Source organism: Panthera onca, chromosome B2 (genome assembly GCF_046562875.1).
Source record: "Panthera onca isolate mPanOnc1 chromosome B2, mPanOnc1 haplotype 2, whole genome shotgun sequence".
Taxonomy (NCBI): Eukaryota; Metazoa; Chordata; class Mammalia; order Carnivora; family Felidae; genus Panthera; species Panthera onca.
This window is the reverse complement of record NC_138343.1, coordinates 97,090,302-97,110,589: the sequence shown is the minus strand read 5'-3', so window position 1 is coordinate 97,110,589 and position 20,288 is coordinate 97,090,302. Positions and strand designations below refer to the sequence as shown.

The following is a 20,288-nucleotide window of genomic DNA, read 5'->3' as shown; positions in this document are numbered from 1 at the left end:
AAATAATACTGAATAGTTTTCTTTAAGCCTTTACTCTCATTCTTTTCAAGTTTTCTAAATATCCCAGGTATCTAATTAGCCCATCACCTTTTCATGTGCTCTGCAAAATATATTCCCTTGCAAATGAAAAGGCAAGATATACAGAAGCTTGAGAATTGCCCTGAATTTCTCCTAAAACAAGTACAGATATCCATGGCTTCGTTTAGACTGTAAATCCTCTTCTTAATCTATTTACTAAATCAAATTGTGAACATAATATACTTACAGATCTGTATGTTGACACTATATTTGGCAGAAAGTAGGACTTTCATGCAGTAAGCCAGCCTCCTCATCGTTAAAGTCAGGCAGATAACTTCACCTGAAAGTGTAAATTTCTCCAAGAAGCAGAATGCATTTTGTGCTCTGACGGTTCTGTAAGTTTAAGTTTAGGTGGATAAATTCCAAATGGCACTAAATTTTATTATGAGGACCAAGTGCAAAAATAAGAAAAAACTTAGTATAAAAAGGAAAAAAGGTAACTTTACATTGGAGAAATCTGGCTGACTTAACCTTAATCAAGTGAGCCAATAGGACAAACTGACATCATGTCCCTTCTGATGTGATGATGCACTGAGAAAGCTTCAACATTCCTGCCGTTAGGAACATTGCTGCCAGAAATGCAGGACATGAAGCTGGTCATGAGGAAACAAACTCAAATGTATAAAGTATCTCAAATATCTGGCCTGCACTGTGTAAAATTGTCAATGTCTTGAGTGACAAAAAAGTCAGGAAGGCTGTTCTAAGTTGAAAGACTAAAGAGATAACAAGACAGAACTTGATTCTTTTTTTTTTTCCCCCTAAAATATTTATCCTTTGTATGGTTTCCCAAGTAGTAAAAAAGAAATTATCTGGGCTAGTTTAACTTCTAAACCATCTATTTTGATATACTTTCACATTATTACCCCCAGTTTATATAGGTGAGCAAATTGAAAAACAGGTTAACTTGCCCAAGTCATACAGCTAAATGATAGTGCTGGAATTTGAACCTAGACAGAGCCTGAGCTCTTAACCACTGTTGTAATGTAGAATATTATAAAGTGTATGCTTTCATATTGAATGAATGAATCTCTGAGATTTGAAGGTAAGAATGACAAAGAGTAGGGTTACTGACTTTAATTTTCTTTGACTATAGAAGGAATAGTATGACTGCCTGTCAAAAGTTTTATAAAACAAGGTATTAAAAATAATCTTAAATTTCACTAAAATGTCATTTATTTGAAGCATTGAATGCTTTTCTTTTATATTTTCCCTTTTTCTGTTCTGTATTTCATTTGTTTCCACTCTGATCTTTATTATTTCCTTCCTTGTTTTTTGTTTAGTTTGTTCTTCTAGTTACCTAAGGTGGAAGTTTATTCATTTGAGATATTTCATATTTTTTATTTTATTTTATTTTTTAAGGTTTATTTTTGAGAGAGAGAGAGAGAGAGAGAGCATGAACGGGGGAGGGTCAGAGAGAGGGAGACACAATCTGAAACAGGCTCCAGGCTCTGAGCTGTCAGCACAGAGCTGACGCGGGGCTTGAATCCAAACTGCGAGATCATGCTCTGAGCCAAAGTTGGTCACCCAACCAACTGAGCCACCCAGGCCCCCCTTGTCTTTTTTAATGTGGACATTTACAGCTGTAAATTCCATCTCAGCACTGTGTAGCTGCTTGTTGTATGATCTTTTGAACCAGTCAGACGTGTTATAGTAATAGTTTCTAAGCTTGTGTATTAATCATCTGGGGAACTTTTCTAAAGGCCTCTTTCCCCTAGAAACTGATATAATGGCTCTGAGGTAATCCTCAAGACTGGTTGTTTGGTTTGGTTTTTAGAGACTACCCAGATTACTACCATTTGAGAATGTATTGAGCTATATGTATACCTCAGTGTTATTTGTTCACTTTTCTCTACTTGTGTTATATTTCCATTTAAGAAATTGTTTTAAGCTGGGCACCTGGGTGGCTCAGTTGGTTAAGCATCTGACTTCAGCTCAGGTCATGATCTCACAGTTCATGAGTTTGAGCCCCGTGTCAGGCTCTGTGCTGACAGCTTAGTGCCTGGAGCCTGCTTCAGATTCTGCGTCTCCCCCTCTCTCTGCTCCTCTCCTGCTCATGGTCTGTGTCTCTCTTTCTCTCAAAAATGAATAAACATTTAAAAAAAAATTTTTTTTTAAAGAAATTGTTTTAAGCTGCCTACGTAGTTCTGAAGCATAACTGGGTTGAAGAATCACTGATGTCTTTGATTTTGGTAGTAGTAGTAGGATATAGAGTAGAAATTTTGGTTTTTTTTTCTCTTTTTAACATTGTGTCCCATTTTTAGATGTGTATTTTAAAGTTCCTTTCAGTGCCAGATGTGAACATTTCTTGTAGTCTCAGCTTTTGCCTCCCTTGATAATATAGGTAATTTATTTTATAGTTTTCCAAAGAAATGTTATTAAGTAGTGGTGACAAATTTACTAGTATTTGGGTTATAATGATTAAAAAGGCATATTTTGGAATGGTGAATAAAATAGTTTTTATAGACTTAGTGAATTCCAGGCACCAACCTACTTACCTTTTTGAGAGGCAAATAAATGTAATTCTTTGCCTTTTAAATGTTAGTTTGGGCCATAGCCCTGACATAGCTTTAAGTGATTGTTAACATTGTGTTTCTTATATAGATCCTATGGGAATAGTTGATGGAAATGTTCGTAGGAGTCTGTGTCTTTCCTTCAGATGTATAGTGACACCTGATTTGTTCAGCTTTCATAATTCCATGAATGTAATTGAGAAGACCAGGCCTATTCAAACTTGCCTTCAGTTCTTACTAATGATACATACTTCCCAAATAGATGAAGACTATGGCTTAGTTTATTGTTCTTGCCTGATAGTGGACTTAAGTTTTACTTCTCTCAGTCTTGCCTGTCTCTGGTCACTGTTCCTACTAATAAAATACTGTTATTTTATACAAATGGCTGAGTTTGACACTTTTACTTATTAGGTAAAGTAACAGCTAGGCAGTAAATAGTGGCTTCTAGTTTATGCTCAGTGTGAGTTTAGATCACCTTCTAAAATTAGGGAGAAAATATGAATGTCAGGGTTACAGAATACTAAATGTTGCCTTTTAAAAGATTCAGAAGTTTTAGTCATCTTAAGTAAGTTAACCATATTTAAGTCTAATTTACATTTAATTTCAGAATTCACTTTATTTCTCTCGGGGTAAGTCTAAAGCATTTTAAATGAAATCCAAAGTAAAACTTATAAGGACCTTTTGCTATAATTTGCCTCAGTAGTTTGGCTTTTGTCCATATTCTACAAGCAGATAAACCCTAGAAATAGCTAGAACCAACTATTTTTTTATTTTTAAGGTACAGTTGATGTATTATATTAGTTTCAGGTGTACAGCATAATGATTCCATATTTATGTATACTGTGAAGTGATCATAGGAAGCCTAGTTGTCATCTCTCACCATACATAGTTAAAAATTTTCTTGTGATGAGAGAACCAGCTTTTCTTCATGCTGCCTCATGCACAACATGTAGCTAATCTGTCCAGTTCTGTGGCTTCAACTTTTGTGGTAACTTCTCTGTCCTATTTTTCTGTGTCAGAGTTATTTTCCTGTTGGGAGATGTTTATTAACTCCTGGTTCTAACAGATATATACTTCCACCAGATACTCAGGGTACAGTTTAACCTTTTCAGTTTTCCCATGATCTGTGCACTTTAGACTACTCTGCATGTAGTTCACACTGTTTTCACCATTCTCCACGGTCTTCCTATAGTATGGCTTACTCCGTGTGTTAAAAGAAAACTGGCCAAATCAATTGTCAATTCCTTTATTATTATAGGAATATTATTATAATATTATTATATAGTATATATATACACTTTACATATTTAATATATATAATATATATTATATTATATATAACAATGCCATTATAATAAAAATGGTATACTGTATATACTGTTCTAAAAGTTCTTTTATAAGATTTTATTTTTTTATGTAATCTCTGCCCCCAACATGGGGGTTGAACTCCCAACACTGAGATCCAGAGTCGCATGCTCAAAAAAAAAAAAAAAAACAGTCGTATACTCTACTGACCGAGCCAGCCAGTCTCCCCTGTTCTGAAACTTATACTTCATATGTCTCAGGCAGGCTTTCCAATCAGTCTGGCTAAATTGTAGTTTGTAAAAGCTGTATAATATTTCATTTTATGTTTGTAACAGTTTTACTAGGTTTTGTTTTACCGTTACATGAACATGCTTAAGTAAATTTCTATATGCCAATATCTTTTTGTATATGTGGAAATATTTGTAGGATTAATTCCTAGTGGGATTGTTGGCTTAAAACATATATGCATTTAAAAGAGTGATAGATGGGGCACCTGGGTGGCTCAGTCGGTTAAGCATCCGACTTCGGTTAAGCGTCCGACTTCGGTTCAGGTCATGATCTCGCCTTCTGTGAGTTCGAGCCCCACTTCGGGCTCTGTGCTGACAGCTCAGAGCCTGGAGCCTGCTTCGGATTCTGCGTCTCCCTCTCTCTCTGCCCCTCCCCTGTTCATGCTCTGTCTCAAAAATAAATAAACGTTAAAAAAAAAAAGTGATAGATGTCACCAAAATGCCTTTCTTAAAGATTGTACAGTTTTTACTTCCATCAGCAGATTTTTCAAGTGTCTCTGTCTCTCCCCATACCTCCACTAGGTATTAAAATGTAATACCTGGCTGTCTGATGAGTGAAAATGGGATCTTACTGTTTTAACTAGCATTTCTTGCATAAGTGAAGTTGAACATTATTGCCATGAGTCTTTCTGTGTTCTGCCGGTTTTATTCATCTTTATCCTTCACTGTCTCTAAGTTCTTTACATTTTAATAAAGTTATCCTTTTGTTTTATGTTGCAAATATTTCTTACAGTTTGTTCTTGGTCTTTCCGCTTTGTTTTTGTTTATGGTGTATGTTATTTTTAACCACGTAGATTTAAACTTTTTAACCTCCCTATTATAGTATAAGCTTCATAAGGGCTGGGGCTCCATCTCAGTCATCTTTATATTCCCCACCTTACCTAGCACTAGCCCTATTACAGATGTTCCCAAACTGTAATTATAGCTTGAATCTTCCTAAACCTGTAGGAAAAAAAGTAATCATCCTAACCCTTCCCTGTTTAAAACACCAAACTGGAACATTTTATGAGTGTTAAATAAGTTGAAAGTGACCCATGAAGTGTTTGTAATTAACAGTGGCTTAAAGAAAACACCTCACTTTTTCATTTTTATTTTGATCAAATTGAGTTGAAAAACAGTGTTGATCAAGAGGAAGTTAACAAGCAAACTTGCCTCTCCAAATGTAATGTGTAAATATTAAGAATTACATGATGCAGGGAGCCTGGGTGGCTCAGTTGGGTGTCCGACTCTTGATTTCAGTTTGGCTCATGATCCCAGAGTCATGGGATCGAGCCCCACGTTGGGCTCCACACCTAGCATGGAGCCTGCTTAAAATTCTCTTTCTCCCTCAGCCCCTCTTCCCTGCCCACTGTGTGCGCTCTCACTCTCTCAAAATAAAAAATTAAATTTAAAATTAAAATTCCCTTACAAAAAAAACAAATTGCATAATGTGACTTGATCAAAACTCTAAAGCAGTTCTCATATAAAGAGAAATCCTACCCAGCTGAGGAAACTAAATAAAAGAATTTTAAAATACATAATCTATCAAACTATTAGCTAATCATAGAAAGGAATGGACTTTTTCTCCATTCTCCCACTCCTCTTCTATTAAAGTGAATCAGATATAGTCATGATTGTGTCAAAAGTTCAAAAGGGAAAATGGAAGGTAAAATGAGCTGAATTGGCACTCTTCCCTCAACATTGTACCTGTAAGCTTGATATGTTGTTTCAGAGATTAACTTTATGGACTTCCGTACCCAGAAGTATGAAAATTCTTAGGGAACTCTTTCACAAGCTTGATCTTAACATATTGAATAAAGAGAGCAGCTAATCCCTTTTGTAAAGTAATTTGAGAGGAGGGAATTCAAAATGTAAAATCTCACCTGCAGAAAACACTCAATTCTATAAAAGCCTTTCTATCTTTAGACACTTACAAAGACTTAATATTTTAATGCGGAAGGGTGAGCTTGGTTAAAAAGCCAATGGGTGAAATTAGAGAGAAATAATCCAGTGCTTTCTTTCTGGGAATTATCATTCTGCTCCCCAGGGGACCTAATTTTATTCCCTGTGGGGAATGAGAATACCCTTCTGTATAGCAAGCCAGCATCTCTAAATATAAGCTTGACTTTTAGTATAATAAGAGTCTTGTTAGGTGCAATTTTGCTCTTAGTCATTAATACAATGAACAAATGTTGTGGTTACCTGGGAAAGAAAATTCAAGTGCTTTTAAACCTCCTGTGAGATTTGGTTTCATGCTTGAAACCTATCCAGTGTTCTGCCCAATAGCATCTGTAGAGGATTCCAAGCTATAAGGTATACAACATAGAGAAGCTAATACACTTTGGAAAAAATTGAGACTACTACAAAATGGGTTTAAGGTCCTGAATAAAAAGCTTTTCTTTTGCTGAATGACAAGAACTTATCAGTGGCATTAAGCTTAACAGATGATTGAAATTTTCTTTTAAGAGTGAGTTTTACATAATGGATGATGTCCCTATATACAATGTATTTCTTCTGGTGACACTTTATTCTTTTCAACTGTAAAACATTTTGCTGTTCTATAAGTGCAGAGACTGAATTAAAGACAAAATGTAATCTAAGAGTGTATAGGTTTTTTTTTTTTTTTTAATTTATTTTGAGACAGAGAAAGCACAGAAAGCACAAGTGGGGGAGGGGCAGAGAGAGAGAATCCCAAACAGGCTCCACACTGCCAGCAGGGATCCTGGAGCGGGGCTTGAACCCACAAACTGTGAGTTCATGACCTGAACCAAAGTCAGATGCTTAACCAACTGAGTCAACCAGGTGCCCCCTAAGAGTGTATAGTCTTAAATAGCATATTCAGTATGGTATGGCATTAATTGTTTTAGATCATTTTGTCCCTTATAAACTTTGTGATATTATATGCATTTTAAGTTCTATTCTTGATAATAAAGTCATAGTGACATACTGCTTCTGCTAATAGTCCTTAATCATAAGCCATTCTAAATTGGGTTTGGTAGTATATTTTCTCTTTTTATAGGATCAGTATAAGATAATAGAAATCTTTCTTGTTACTTTAAGTTTAGAGGTTGTCATAAGTGGTCCTTGCTATCTTGTAAAGAACAGTGTCCATTCCAATATAACCGCAAAGTACTGGGTATTATATTTTCAATTCTTAAACTTGCTGTCAGCCTGTAAAGCTGTGCATCTATGAACCTGATCTAATGTATGTAACTCATAATTTCACACTAGTAGTAAGAGTGCAGACATTGCACTCTTTCCCTACTAGTTTCTGGCATTCTTTTTGAAGACCATTAAGAATAATCTTTTATTAGAGATCACAACTAACACTGCAGAAATACAAACAATAATAAGGGAATATTATGAGCAGTTATAAGACAATAAATTGGGCAATCTGGAAGAAATGGACAAATTCCTAGAAACATATAAACTACCCACACTGAAACAGGAAGAAATAGAAAACTTGAACAGACCTATAACCAGTAAAGAAATCGAATTAGTAATCAAAAATCTCCCAAAACACAAGAGTCCAGGGCCAGATAGCTTTCCAGGGGAATTCTACCAAACATTTAAAGAAGAGTTGACACCTATTCTATTGAAGCTGTTCCAAAAAATAGAAATAGAAGGAAAACTTCCAGTCTCGTTCTGTGGGGCCAGCATTACCTTGATTCCAAAACCAAAGACCCCACTGAAAAGGAGAACTATAGACCAACTTCCCTGATGAACATGGATGCAAAAATTCACAAGATACTAGCCAACCAGATCCAACAATACATTAAAAGAATTATTTACCATGATCAAGTGGGATTTATGCCTGGGATGCAGGGCTGGTTCAATATCGACAAATCAATCAATGTGATACATCACATTAATAAAAGAAAAGACAGTGGGGTGTCTGGTTTCTCAGTTAGTTAAGCGTCCGACTTCAGCTCAGGTCATGCATGATCTCACTGCTCACGATTTTGAGCCCTGCATTGGGCTCTGTGCTGACAGCTCAGAACCTGGAGCCTGGTTTGGATTCTGTGTCTGTCTGTCTGTCTGTCTGTCTCTCTCTCTCTCTCTCTGCCCCTCCCCTGCTTGCGCTCTGTCTCTGTCTCTCAAAAATAAAAAAACATTAAAAAAATTAACAAAGGACAAGAACCACATGATCCTCTCAATAAATGTAGAGAAAGCATTTGACAAAATACAGAATCCTTTCTTGATAAAAGCCCTAAAGAAAGTAGGGATAGAAGGATCATACCTCAAGACCATAAAAGCCATATACAAAAGACCCACTGTTAATGTCATCCTCAACGGGGAAAAACGGAGAGCTTTCCCCCTAAGATTAGGAACGGGGCAGAGATGTCCATTCTTCACCACTATTACTCAACATAGTACTGGAAGTCCAGCCTCAGCAATCAGATAACAGAAATAAAAGTCATCCATGTCGGCAAGGAGGGTGTCAAACTTTCACTCTTTGTTGATGACATGATACTCTATGGAAAACCCAAAAGATTTCACCAAAAACTGCTAGAACTGATCCATGAATTTAGCAAAGTCACAGGATATAAAATCAGTGCACAGAAATCAGTTGCATTTCTATATGCCAATAATGAAGCAGCAGAAAGAGAGATCAAGGAATCGATCCCATTTACAGTTGCACCAAAAATCATAAAATACCTAGGAATAAGCCTAATCAAAGAGGTGAAAAATCTATACACTGGAAGCTACAGAAAGCTTATGAAAAAATTGAAGACATAAAAAAATGGAAAAATATTTCATGTTCATGGACTGGAGGAACAAATACTGTTCAAGTGTCAGTGCTACCCAAAGCAATCTACATATTCAGTACAATCCCTATCAAAATAACACCAGCATTCTTCACAGAGCTGGAACAAACAATCCTAAAATTTGTATGGAACCAGAAAAGACCTCAAATAATCAAAGCAATCCGGAGAAAGAAAACCAAAGCTGGAGGCTTCATAATTCTGGACTTGAAGCTGTATTACAAAACTGCGATCCTCAAGACATTATGGTACTTGCACAAAAACAGACCCTTAGATCAGTGGGACAGAATAGAGAACCCAGAAATGGACCCGCAAACATATGGCCAATGAATTTTTGACAAAGCAGGAAAGAATATCCAATGGAATAAAGAGTCTCTTTAGCAAATGGTGTTGGGGAAAGTGAACAGCGGCATGCAGAAGACTGAATCTGGACCACTTTCTTACAGCATACACAAAAATAAATTCAAAATGGATGAAAGACTTAAACGTAAGACAGGAAGTCATCAAAATCCTGGAGGAGAAAGCAGGCAAATACCTCTGACCTCAGCCACAGCAACTTCTTACTCAACATGTCTCCAGAGGCAAGGGAAACAAAGCAAAAATGAACTGTTGGGACCTCGTCAAGATACAAACTTCTGCATGGCAAAGGAAACAATCAGCAAAACTAAAAGGCAACCTACAGAATGGGAGAAAATATTTGCAAATGACATATCACATTAAGGGTTAGTATCCAAAATCTGTAAAAAAAAAAAAAAACTTATCAAACTCAAACCCAAAATCCAATCCAGTGAAAAATGGGCAGAAGACATGAATAGACACTTTCCCAAAGAAGACATCCAGATGGCTAACAGACACATGAAAAAAATGGTCAACATCATTCGTCATCAGGGAAATACAAATGAAAACCACAATGAGATACCACCTTACACCTGACAGAATGGCTAACATTAACAACTCAGGCAACAACAGATATTGGCGAAGATGTGGAAAAAGAGGAACATTTTTGCACTGTTGGTGGGAATGCAAACTGGTGCATTCACTCTGGAAAACAGTATGGAGGTTCCTCAAAAAATCAGAACTACCCTATGACCCAGCAATTGCACTACTAGGTATTTATTCAAAGGATACAGGTATGTTGTTTTGAAGGGGCACCTGCACCCCAATGTTTATATCAGTGCTATCGATAACGGCCAATGTATGGAAAGAGCCCAAATACCCATCAACAGATGAATAGATAAAGAAGGTGTGGTATATATAAACACAATGGAGTATTACTCGGCCATCAAAAAGAATGACGTCTTGAGGCACCTGGTAGCTCAGTTGGTTAAGCATCCAACTTCAGTTCATGTCAGGATCTCACGGTTCATGGGTTTGGGCCCCACATTGGGCTCTGCACTGACAACTTGGAACCTGGAGCCTGCTTCAGATTCTGTCTCTTTATCAGAAATAAACATTAAAAAAAAAAAATTAGTCTTGCCATTTGCAATAACATGGATGGAACTAGAGTGTATTATGTTAAGTGAAATTAGAGAAAGACAAATATATGACTTCACTCATGTAGAATTTAAGATACAAAACAGACGAACATAAGGGAAGGGAAGCAAAAATAATGTAAAAACAGGGAGGGGGATAAAACATAAGAGACTCTTAAATATAGAGAACAAACAGAAGGTTGCTGGAGGGATTATGGGTGGAGGGATGGGCTAAATGGGCAAGGAGTATTAAGGAGGATACTTGTTGGGATGATAACTGGGTGTTACATGTAGGGGATGAATCACTGGATTCTACTCCTGAAATCATTATTGCACTATATGCTAACTGGGATGTAAATTTTCATATATATATATATATATATATACATATATACATATACATATATACATGTGTGTGTGTGTGTGTATGTGTATCTATATGTATGTATTTATATATATGTAAATTTATATATATAATTATATATAATAAAGAATAATCCTTTATTTCTTTTATCGTGAAGCATCTAATCTAGTCATAATAACAAAATATTTTTTATTCCATTTCAAAGTAGTTAAGGTCTCTTTCCCCTGTGAGCATTGTATAGTAAGGTACTATCTAAACCAGCTCACAGCAGTCGGAGCTAGCTTTATTCTCACTCCTGTTCAGTTGACATTTGTACAGCTCACTGAAATAGAAAAAAAAATGGACTATATTTATGTAGCTGACCTCAGGCAGAATGATATCCTAAAGCATATGTACAGACATGCATTTTAAAGGTTGTACTCTAGGGGTGCCTGGGTGGCTTAGTTGGTTTGAGTGTCCCACTCTTGATTTCAGCTCAAGTCATGATTCCAGGGTCGTGGGATCAAGCCCCATATCGGGCTCCGTGTTGAGTGCTTGGAACCTGCTTGAGATTCTCTTTCCCTCTCTCTAAAAATTAAAAATAAATAAATTGTACTGTAGTGTAAATGATACACTTTTTTAACATTTGGTGAAGTTTTATTTTGTTAGAGGTAAAAATGTCATCTTGATAACTTCATGATTTTCTTATCTTAAGATAACCAGGCTTGCCACATTATCAATTTGACAAACAGATCCCCCAGCCTCCTTATTTTGAAGTCCCTGTCCCATGCTTCAACTTAGGAATGATTTTTTTTTTTTAATTTCAGACAAATCTGCCTATTTTCAAGCTGAAGGAATCTACTGTTAGAAGAAGATACAGTGACTTTGAGTGGCTGCGAAGTGAATTAGAAAGAGAGAGCAAGGTAAGAATTATTTGTAATAGGACTTTAAAGCAAAACACTCTGACTTTTAATGTTTAAGGACCTTTCAGAAAACTTACCTAGAATGAAGGAGGTAAAAGCATATATGATTTCTTCATTTCAAGGAGTTTGATTTTATCTTACAGGAGATGGAGGAAGTCTAATTTTTGCTCAGAACTCTTTCTTGTTTACTTAAAGGCCCAGTTGAGGTCTTTACTAAGTCATACTTGAGTAACACTTCTTAGAACTTTTTTGCTATTACTTCCTTCCTTTCCCTCCTCTTCCTATTCAGTCTTGCCCTCCCACACACTCCTTGCCAAGTTTGTCTTCCTTAATACATCTCATGTATCAGTGGATTTCCAGGGTTTTTTTACTGACTCATAATAAATATTTTATTTCATCATACACATGTACATATAACAAAAATTTTCAAAAACCAGTACTTACCTTACTCTGTGATATGTCCTGATTAGCTTTTTAAATGACGGTGATGGTCTCATAGGTTGCTACATGCGGTTTTTTTTCAAGTTTATTTATTTATTTTGAGAGAGAGCAGGGGAGGGACAGAAAGAGAGGGAGGGAGAGAGAGAGAGAGAGAGAAAGAGAGAGAATCCTAAACAGGCTCTGCACTGTCACCGATGCAGGGCTCAGACTTATGAACTGTCAAATCATGACCTGAACTGAAATCAAGAGTCAGATGCTTAACTGACTGAGCCACTCAGGCGCCCAACTACATGCAATTTTAAAACTGTTATATATACCTTGGTAAGAATCATCTCCTCTTAAAAGAAAATTTGGTGACTTTGGCTGCAAAAAAAATCAGCAAGGCAAGGTCTCCTACTAGTTCCTTATTTCAGCCCTATGTCAGAAGAACATCAACAACACAGAGTTCTGGAAGGGCATGGTGTGCTCAGAATGATGAAAAGTTACTTTGTGACTAGAGTGTAATAGGAAACAAGTTGATATGGTAGGAGCCCTGAAGTAGGGTCGCTTCTACTCGTTTCTCAAGTGTGATAAGTTGAAGCGGAAGGAAAACTTCCTTAATCAGACCTGTGGCTGGATAGAGAGCAATATACACAATTCATAGCATTCCATCAAAATTTAAAGGAAAAACAACTTTACTCAACAGACTATCAAAGTATAGGGGCTCCTGGGTGGCTCGGTCGGTTGTCTGACTCTTAATTTTGGCTCAGGTCATGATCTCACAATTCATGGCTTTGAGCCCTGCATGGGGGGGCTCTGCGCTGACAGTGCGGAGCCTGCTTGGAATTCTCTCTCTCCACCTCCCCTGCTCATTCTTGCTCTCTCTCTTTCAAAATAAATAAAATTTTTTTAAAAAAAGACCTATCAAAGTATAAAATGTTTATGAGTAAAAAAGAAATGTAAGACCATGTAAAGAAAATTTCAAAACTTAGAAATACTACATTCTTGTTTTGGAATATTCACTTTTTTTTTTAACTTGTTTTATTTTTTATTTTTTTAACTTTACATCCAAATTAGCATATAGTGCAACAATGATTTCAGGAGTAGATTCCTTAGTGCCCCTTACCCATTTTGCCCATCCCTCCTCCCATAACCCTCAGTTTGTTCTCCATATTTATGAGTCTCTTCTGTTTTGTCCCCCTCCCTGTTTTTATATTATTTTTGTTTCCCTTTCCTTATGTTCATCTGTTTTGTATCTTAAAGTCCTCATATGAGTGAAGTCATATGATTTTTGTCTTTCTCTAATTTCACTTAGCATAATACCCTCCCGTTCCATCCACGTAAGTTGCAAATGGCAAGATTTCATTCTTTTTGATTGCCAAGTAATACTCCATTGTGTGTGTATGTATGTGTGTGTATGTATGTATATATATATATATATATATATATACATACATACACACACATACCACATCTTCTTTATCCATTCATCCTTTGATGGACATTTGGGCTCTTTCCATACTTTGGCTATTGTTGATAGTGCTGCTATAAACATGGGGGTGCGTGTGTCCCTTCGAAACAGCACACCTGTATCCCTTGGATAAATGCCTAGTAGTGCAATTGCTGGGTTGTAGGGTAGTTCTATTTTTAGTTTCTTGAGGAACGTCCATCCTGTTTTCCAGAGTGGCTGCACCAGCTTGCATTTCCATGGAATATTCACTTTTTTTAAACTTGTTTTATTTTTACTCTGTAAACATTTACTCTGTAAACATTTGAGAGCTAATTCTTTATGTTCTATGAGTTATAGATAGAGCTGTGAATAAATTAAGTTCCCACTTCTATGATGTTTACATTCAATTGGGAAAGTTGGGGTTGTGGTGAAGGGAAAGCAGAAAAAATAGTAAGATATATAGTATGTCTGATAGGAATATGTTCTAAAAAAACCAAAAACTATAGGAAGCAAGGAATTCGAGGAGAGTACTCTTTTATAGAGTAGTCAAAGGAAGCCCTCACTTAGAGGTGACATTTTAGCAGTAAACCTGATCAAAGTAAAGCATTACCTCCTAACTTACTTATGAATTCATAAAATTCTAACAGAAATCTTAATGTTTTTTTTAATGAACTTGCAGATTTATATCTGAGCTTTATAATCCAAGAAAGCTCAAGAAGAGTCAGAAATTATTTTCAGCATGTACTAATAAGCATATGCAGACATCAGAGTTTATCTTAAGCTATAGTAATTAAAATAGTTTGCTATTGCTTTAGGAATAGGCAAATAGATTAGCTGAATGTTGTAGAACTTAGAATGAATGTATAGATCTTAGCAGCTGACTTGCGTGTTTATTAGAAATTTAGTTCAGAACAAAAATAACATTGTCATTCAGTAGGGAAAAGAATTTATATTCAGTAAATGGAGTTGAAACATTTGGCTGTCTAGGAATAAAAATTTATAACTGTGTATAAATTACATGGTTTTAAGGTCTAAATGTACAAACCAAGTTAGAAAAGTTGTGGGTAACAAAGAAGAAATGTTTTATGACCATAGGGAAGAAGTGTCCTTTTTCCCCAGCTTTAAAATTGAGATATAATTGAGGTGCCTGGTGGCTCAGTCGGTTAAGCATCTGACTTGAGCTCAGGTCATGGTCTCACATCACAGTTCATGAATTCAAGCCCCACGCTGGGCTTTGTGCTGACAGCTCGGAGCTTGGAGCCTGGTTTGGATTCTGTGTCTCTCTCTCTCTCTGCCCCTCCCCTGCTCGCACCCTCTCTCTATCTCTCTCTCTCTCAAAAGTAAACACTAAAAAAAAATTTTTTTTTAAATAATAAAATTAGGATATAATTGACAGATAACATTATGTAAGTTTAAGGCATACAGTATAATGATTTGTTATATGTATATATTGTGAAACGATGAACTCAATAAGCTTAGTTACTATACCATCACCTCACATAGTTACTTTTTTTTTCATGGTGGTGGTGGTAAGAACATTTCAGATATGCTTCTCTTGGCAATTTTTAAATATATGATACATTATTGTTAACTATACTCCCCATGCTCTACTTTAGATCCCCAGAACTTACTCATCCTATAACTGGAAGTTTGTACCTTTTGACCAGCATGTTACCATTTCTCCCACCTGCCAATCCCTGGCAACCACTAGTCTCTGCTACTCTCTGTTGCTATGAGTTTGATTTATTTTAGATTCCACCTATAAGTGAGATCATACAGTATTTGTCTTTCTCTGACTTACAGGAAGAAGTGTCTTGATGGGCTTTGGGCTTTGCTTAACATAGCACATGGCATGTTGGAGTGTTTAATAAACATTTGGTGAATGTATATAGCACTTTTTGAAAAAATAACAGCTTTATTGACATATAATTCACATGCCATACAATTCACCCATTTAAAGTGTAAAATTCAGGGGCCTGTGGGTGGCTCAGTTGGTTAAGAATCTGACTCTTGATTTCAGCTTAGGTCTTGATCTCATTGTTTGTGAAATCGAGCCCTAAGTCAGGCTCTGTGCTGACAGCACGGAGCCTGCTTGGGATTTCCTCTCTCCTCTCTCTCTGTGCCTCCCCCTGCTCACACACACATTCTCTCTCTCAAAATAAATAAATAAAAATAAACTTTGAAGAGTAAAATTCAGTGGTTCTTCATATATTCATAAAGTTGTGCAACAATCACTAGTCAGTTTTAGAACATCTTAATTACTCCATAAAAGAAATCCCATAGCTATTAGTAGTCGCTACCAATTTCTCCCCCAGCCCCTCCTCACCCAACCCTATATAGCCATTAATCTACTTTCTCTATGGATTTGCTTGTTCTGGACATTTCATATAAATAGCATAGAATATTTAGCCTTCTGTGTCTGGCTTCTTTCACTGAGTGTGTTTTCAACATTAAACACTACTTCTTTTTTTCTTTCTTTTTAAATTTTTTTCTTAATGTTTTTATTTATTTTTGAGACAGAGACAGAGCATGAGCAGGGGAGGGGCAGAGAGAGAGGGAGACACAGAATCCGAAGCAGGCTCCAGGCTCTGAGCCATCAGCACACAGCCCGATGCGGGGCTCGAACTCACAGACTGTGAGATCGTGACCTGAGCTGAAGTCGGACGCTCAACCGACTGAGCCACCCAGGGGCCCCACTAGTTCTTTTTTTCTTAACTCACTTCTTTTCATTGCCCAATAATAATATTCTGTTGTGTGGATATAACACATTTATTAATCAGTTTGCAGACATTCAGTTGTTTCTGCTTTTTGACTATTATAGATAATGCTGCTGTGAACATTTGTTTACAGGTTTTTGTTTGGACATATATTTTCATTTATCTTGAGTATATACCTAGAAGTGGATTTACTGGGTTCTGTGACAACTCTCTTTAATTTTGAGGAACTCCCAGACTGTTTACCAAAGCAGCTGCACCATTTTACATTCCCACCAACAGTGTACGAGAGTTCCCGTGTACTCCCCATCCTCACCAACACATAACTATTATGTCTTCTTTATTATAGCTGTCCTAGTATGTGTGAAGTTGGAATATCATTATGGTTTGAATTTTCATTTTCCCAATGGCTGATGATGTTGATCATCTTTCCATGTATTTATCAGATATATATATATTTATTTATATTTGTATTTACATATTATCAGTTATATATATATTTTTTCAGATCCTTTGCCCATTTAATCGAGTGTTTTGTCTTTATTATTGAGTTGTACCTAGAATATACAAAAAACTCTTAAAAGTCTCTTACAAGATAGTTGATTTGCCAAAATCTCTTTATCTATGAATTGTTTCCACTTATTACTGTCCTTTGAAGCACAATACTTCAGTTTTAACAATAGACCAGTTAAATCTCTGAGGGATTTAACCTAAATCCCTAAAGTTGTATTTTTATTATAGTATTGCTAAGAACAATTAATCAAGTTATTTTAAGTACCTTTTTTTTTTAATTTTTAAATTTTTTTTTAGTTTTTATTTTTGAGAGAGGGAGACAGAGTGTGAGTGGGGGAGGAGCAGAGAGAGATGGAGACACAGAATCCAAAGCAGGCTCCAGGCTCTGAGCTGTCAGCACAGAGCTCAACACGGGGCTTAAACTTACGAACTGTGAGACCATGGCCCAAGCCGAAGTCGGATGCTTAACTGAGTGAGGCACCCAGGAGCCCCTGTTTATAAGTATTTTTAATTAAATAAGATCTGTTATATGAGGCTAGGAAGTAGATGATATTTATTGTGTTTACTGGTCATTATAGTGATATCTTTTTAGCTTTTATTTTAGTATGCTTTCACTATATTATGCTGGCCAAGTATTTTCCTGTCTACTTCTAACCCCACGTGTACACACGTATCTTTGGATTAATGATGATTAGATTGGTATAAGAATTCTATCACACTTCAAGCTGTATTACAAATCTGTAATCATTAAGACAATATGGTACTGGCACAAAAACAGACACTCAAATCAATGGGACAGAATAAAGAACCCAGAAATGAACCCACAAATATATGGCCAACTAATCTTTGAGAGAGCAGGAAAGAATATCCAATGGAATAAAGACAGTCTCTTCAGCAAATGGTTTTGGGAAAACTGGACTGTGACATGCAGAAAAATGAACCCGGACCACTTTCTTACACCATACATAAAAATAAACTCAAAATGGTTGAAAGACCTAAATGTAAGACAGGAAGCCATCAAAATCCTCAAGGAGAAAGCAGGCAAAAACTTTTTTGACCTTGGCAGCAACAGCTTCTTACTCAACACGTCTCTGAAGGCAAGGGAGACCAAAGCAAAAATGAACTATTAGGACCTCATCAAAATAAAAAGCTTCTGCACAGCAAAGGAAATAATCAGCAAAACTAAAAGGCAACTGATGGAATGGGAGAAGTATCAGATAAAGGGTTAGTATCCAAAATCTGTAGAGAACGTATCAAACTCAACACCCAAAAAACAGATAATCCAGTGAAGAAATGGGCAAAAGACATGAATAGACACCTCTCCCAAGAAGACATCCAGATGGCCGACACATGAAAAAATGCTCAACATCACTCATCATCAGGGAAATACAAATCAAAACCACAATGAGATACCACCTCACACCTGTCAGAATGGCTAACATTAACAACTCAGGCAACAACAGATGTTGGCGAGGATGTGGAGAAAAAGGATCTCTTTTGCACTGCTGGTGGGAATGCAAACTGGTGCAGCCACTCTGGAAAACAGGATGGAGGTTCCTCAAAAAATTAAAAATAGAACTACCCTATGACCCAGCAATTGCACTACTAGGTATTTATCCAAGGGATACAGGTATGCTGTTTTGAAGGGGCACATGCACCCCAATGTTTATAGCAGCACTACCGACAGTAGACAAGGTATGGGAAGAGCCCAAATGTCCATCAATGGATGAATGGATAAAGAAGAAGTGGTATATATACAATGGAGTATTACTCGGCAATCAAAAAGAATGAAATCTTGCCATTTGCAACTACATGGATGGAACTAGAGGGTATTGTGCTAAGCGAAATTAGAGAAAGACAAATATCATATGACTTTACTCATATGAGGACTTTAAGAACATAAGGGAAGGGAAACAAAAATAATAAAAAACAGGGAGGGGGACAAAACATAAGAGACTCTTAAATATGGAGAACAAACAGCATTGCTGGAGGGGATGGGGGCTGGGCTAAATGGGTAAGGGGCATTAAGGAATCTACTCCTGAAATCATTGTTGCACCATAATCTGACTTGGATATAATTTTAAAAAGTAAATAAATTATTAATGAAAAATTAAAAAATAAAAAAAATAAAAAAATTCTAACTAGATCTTTCCAGACTTGTTCAGCACAACTAATTTGATGTTGAAGAGGATCTTTGGAATCTTAGCTGGGCAAGCCACTCAAGATTTTTGTAGATCATTAAATCCTGTTACCTACAACCTCACCATCCATTTCAGTGACTGTTTTGAATATTATGTTAGGAAGAATACATCTCTGCAGATAATACATACTGATCTTAAATTTCATGCTGAATTATGTCCTGAATTAATGGTAGTCATTTGTTTAGTGCATTGGTTCTAGATTCTTTTTTTAATAGTAGTTTCATAGATACAGATGTTTTCCCCTGTCCTTCAGAAAAGCCATTCTGCTGGAGCTCAGTTAATGGTCATGATGTGTTTCTCAGTTGTAAGGTCTCTGCAGGTTTTAACACTCTACTTCACAAATATTAATGTAGGGAGAGAGATTCAAGAATACTGAGGCAGAGTTACAGAGACAAATCTCTAGATGTGTTAATCATTGGTCCTGGAGAGAAGACTACAGTTAGGAAAGAATCATGAATTTTATGTTGGGTATTTGGTTTTGTGTTTCTTTTTTTGCTGTCATTTTGTTCTTTGCTATTCTTTATGAAGTTGTGTTGCTCTTTCCCTTTTTTTACCCAGCTGGGTTATTGTTTTAGGATAGAAACTGCATCAGGGGTTTAAAATTTTTCCTCTTTTAGGGTATGTACAGTTACTTCTGTTTACTATTTATATTTCTTCTTGTTTGATTTGTCACTTACACCTTTTCTCTGTTTTGGTGTAAGATATGGATCCCGCTAAGTGGTTAGTCATTTAACAGATATTTGAGTGTCTGTTGTGTTGTGTGCCCAACTTTTCTTTAAATAACCATAGGAACGGGGCGCCTGGGTGGCGCAGTCGGTTAAGCGTCCGACTTCAGCCAGGTCACGATCTCGCGGTCCGTGAGTTCGAGCCCCGCGTCAGGCTCTGGGCTGATGGCTCGGAGCCTGGAGCCTGTTTCCGATTCTGTGTCTCCCTCTCTCTCTGCCCCTCCCCCGTTCATGCTCTGTCTCTCTCTGTCCCAAAAATGAATAAAAAAAACGTTGAAAAAAAAAAAAAATAAATAACCATAGGAAGCCTGAGACAGGATCCTTGATTTGAAGGCATTAGTAGGATAAGTTGGTTTTCCACCAGTGCCTGTTTTATCCCCCAGGAGACATTTGACAGGGTCTGGAGACTGTTTTTATTGTCACTACTGGGTGCTACCCAGTCTAGTGGGTAGAGGCCTGGGATGCTGTTAAACATTCTGCAGTGCACCAAGAAACTCCTTCCCCTACTCTCCCCCCTCTACAAAGAATAATGTGACTCAAAATGTTAATAGTGCCATGGGCGAGAAACCCTGACTAACCTGTGAAGTAAGTAGCTAGGTGCT

The 20,288-nt window shown here is 36.7% G+C and overlaps 1 protein-coding gene across 1 annotated transcript in view; it reads left to right on the top strand.

Annotated features, from left to right (window-relative positions):
* SNX3 (sorting nexin 3) overlaps positions 1–20,288 on the top strand; it is a 50,293-nt gene that overhangs the window by 26,767 nt on the left and 3,238 nt on the right. The window contains exon 2 of the mRNA XM_060616321.3: positions 11,568–11,663. Coding sequence (XP_060472304.1) covers positions 11,568–11,663 — 96 coding nt within the window. The remainder of the gene's footprint in view (positions 1–11,567; positions 11,664–20,288) is intronic.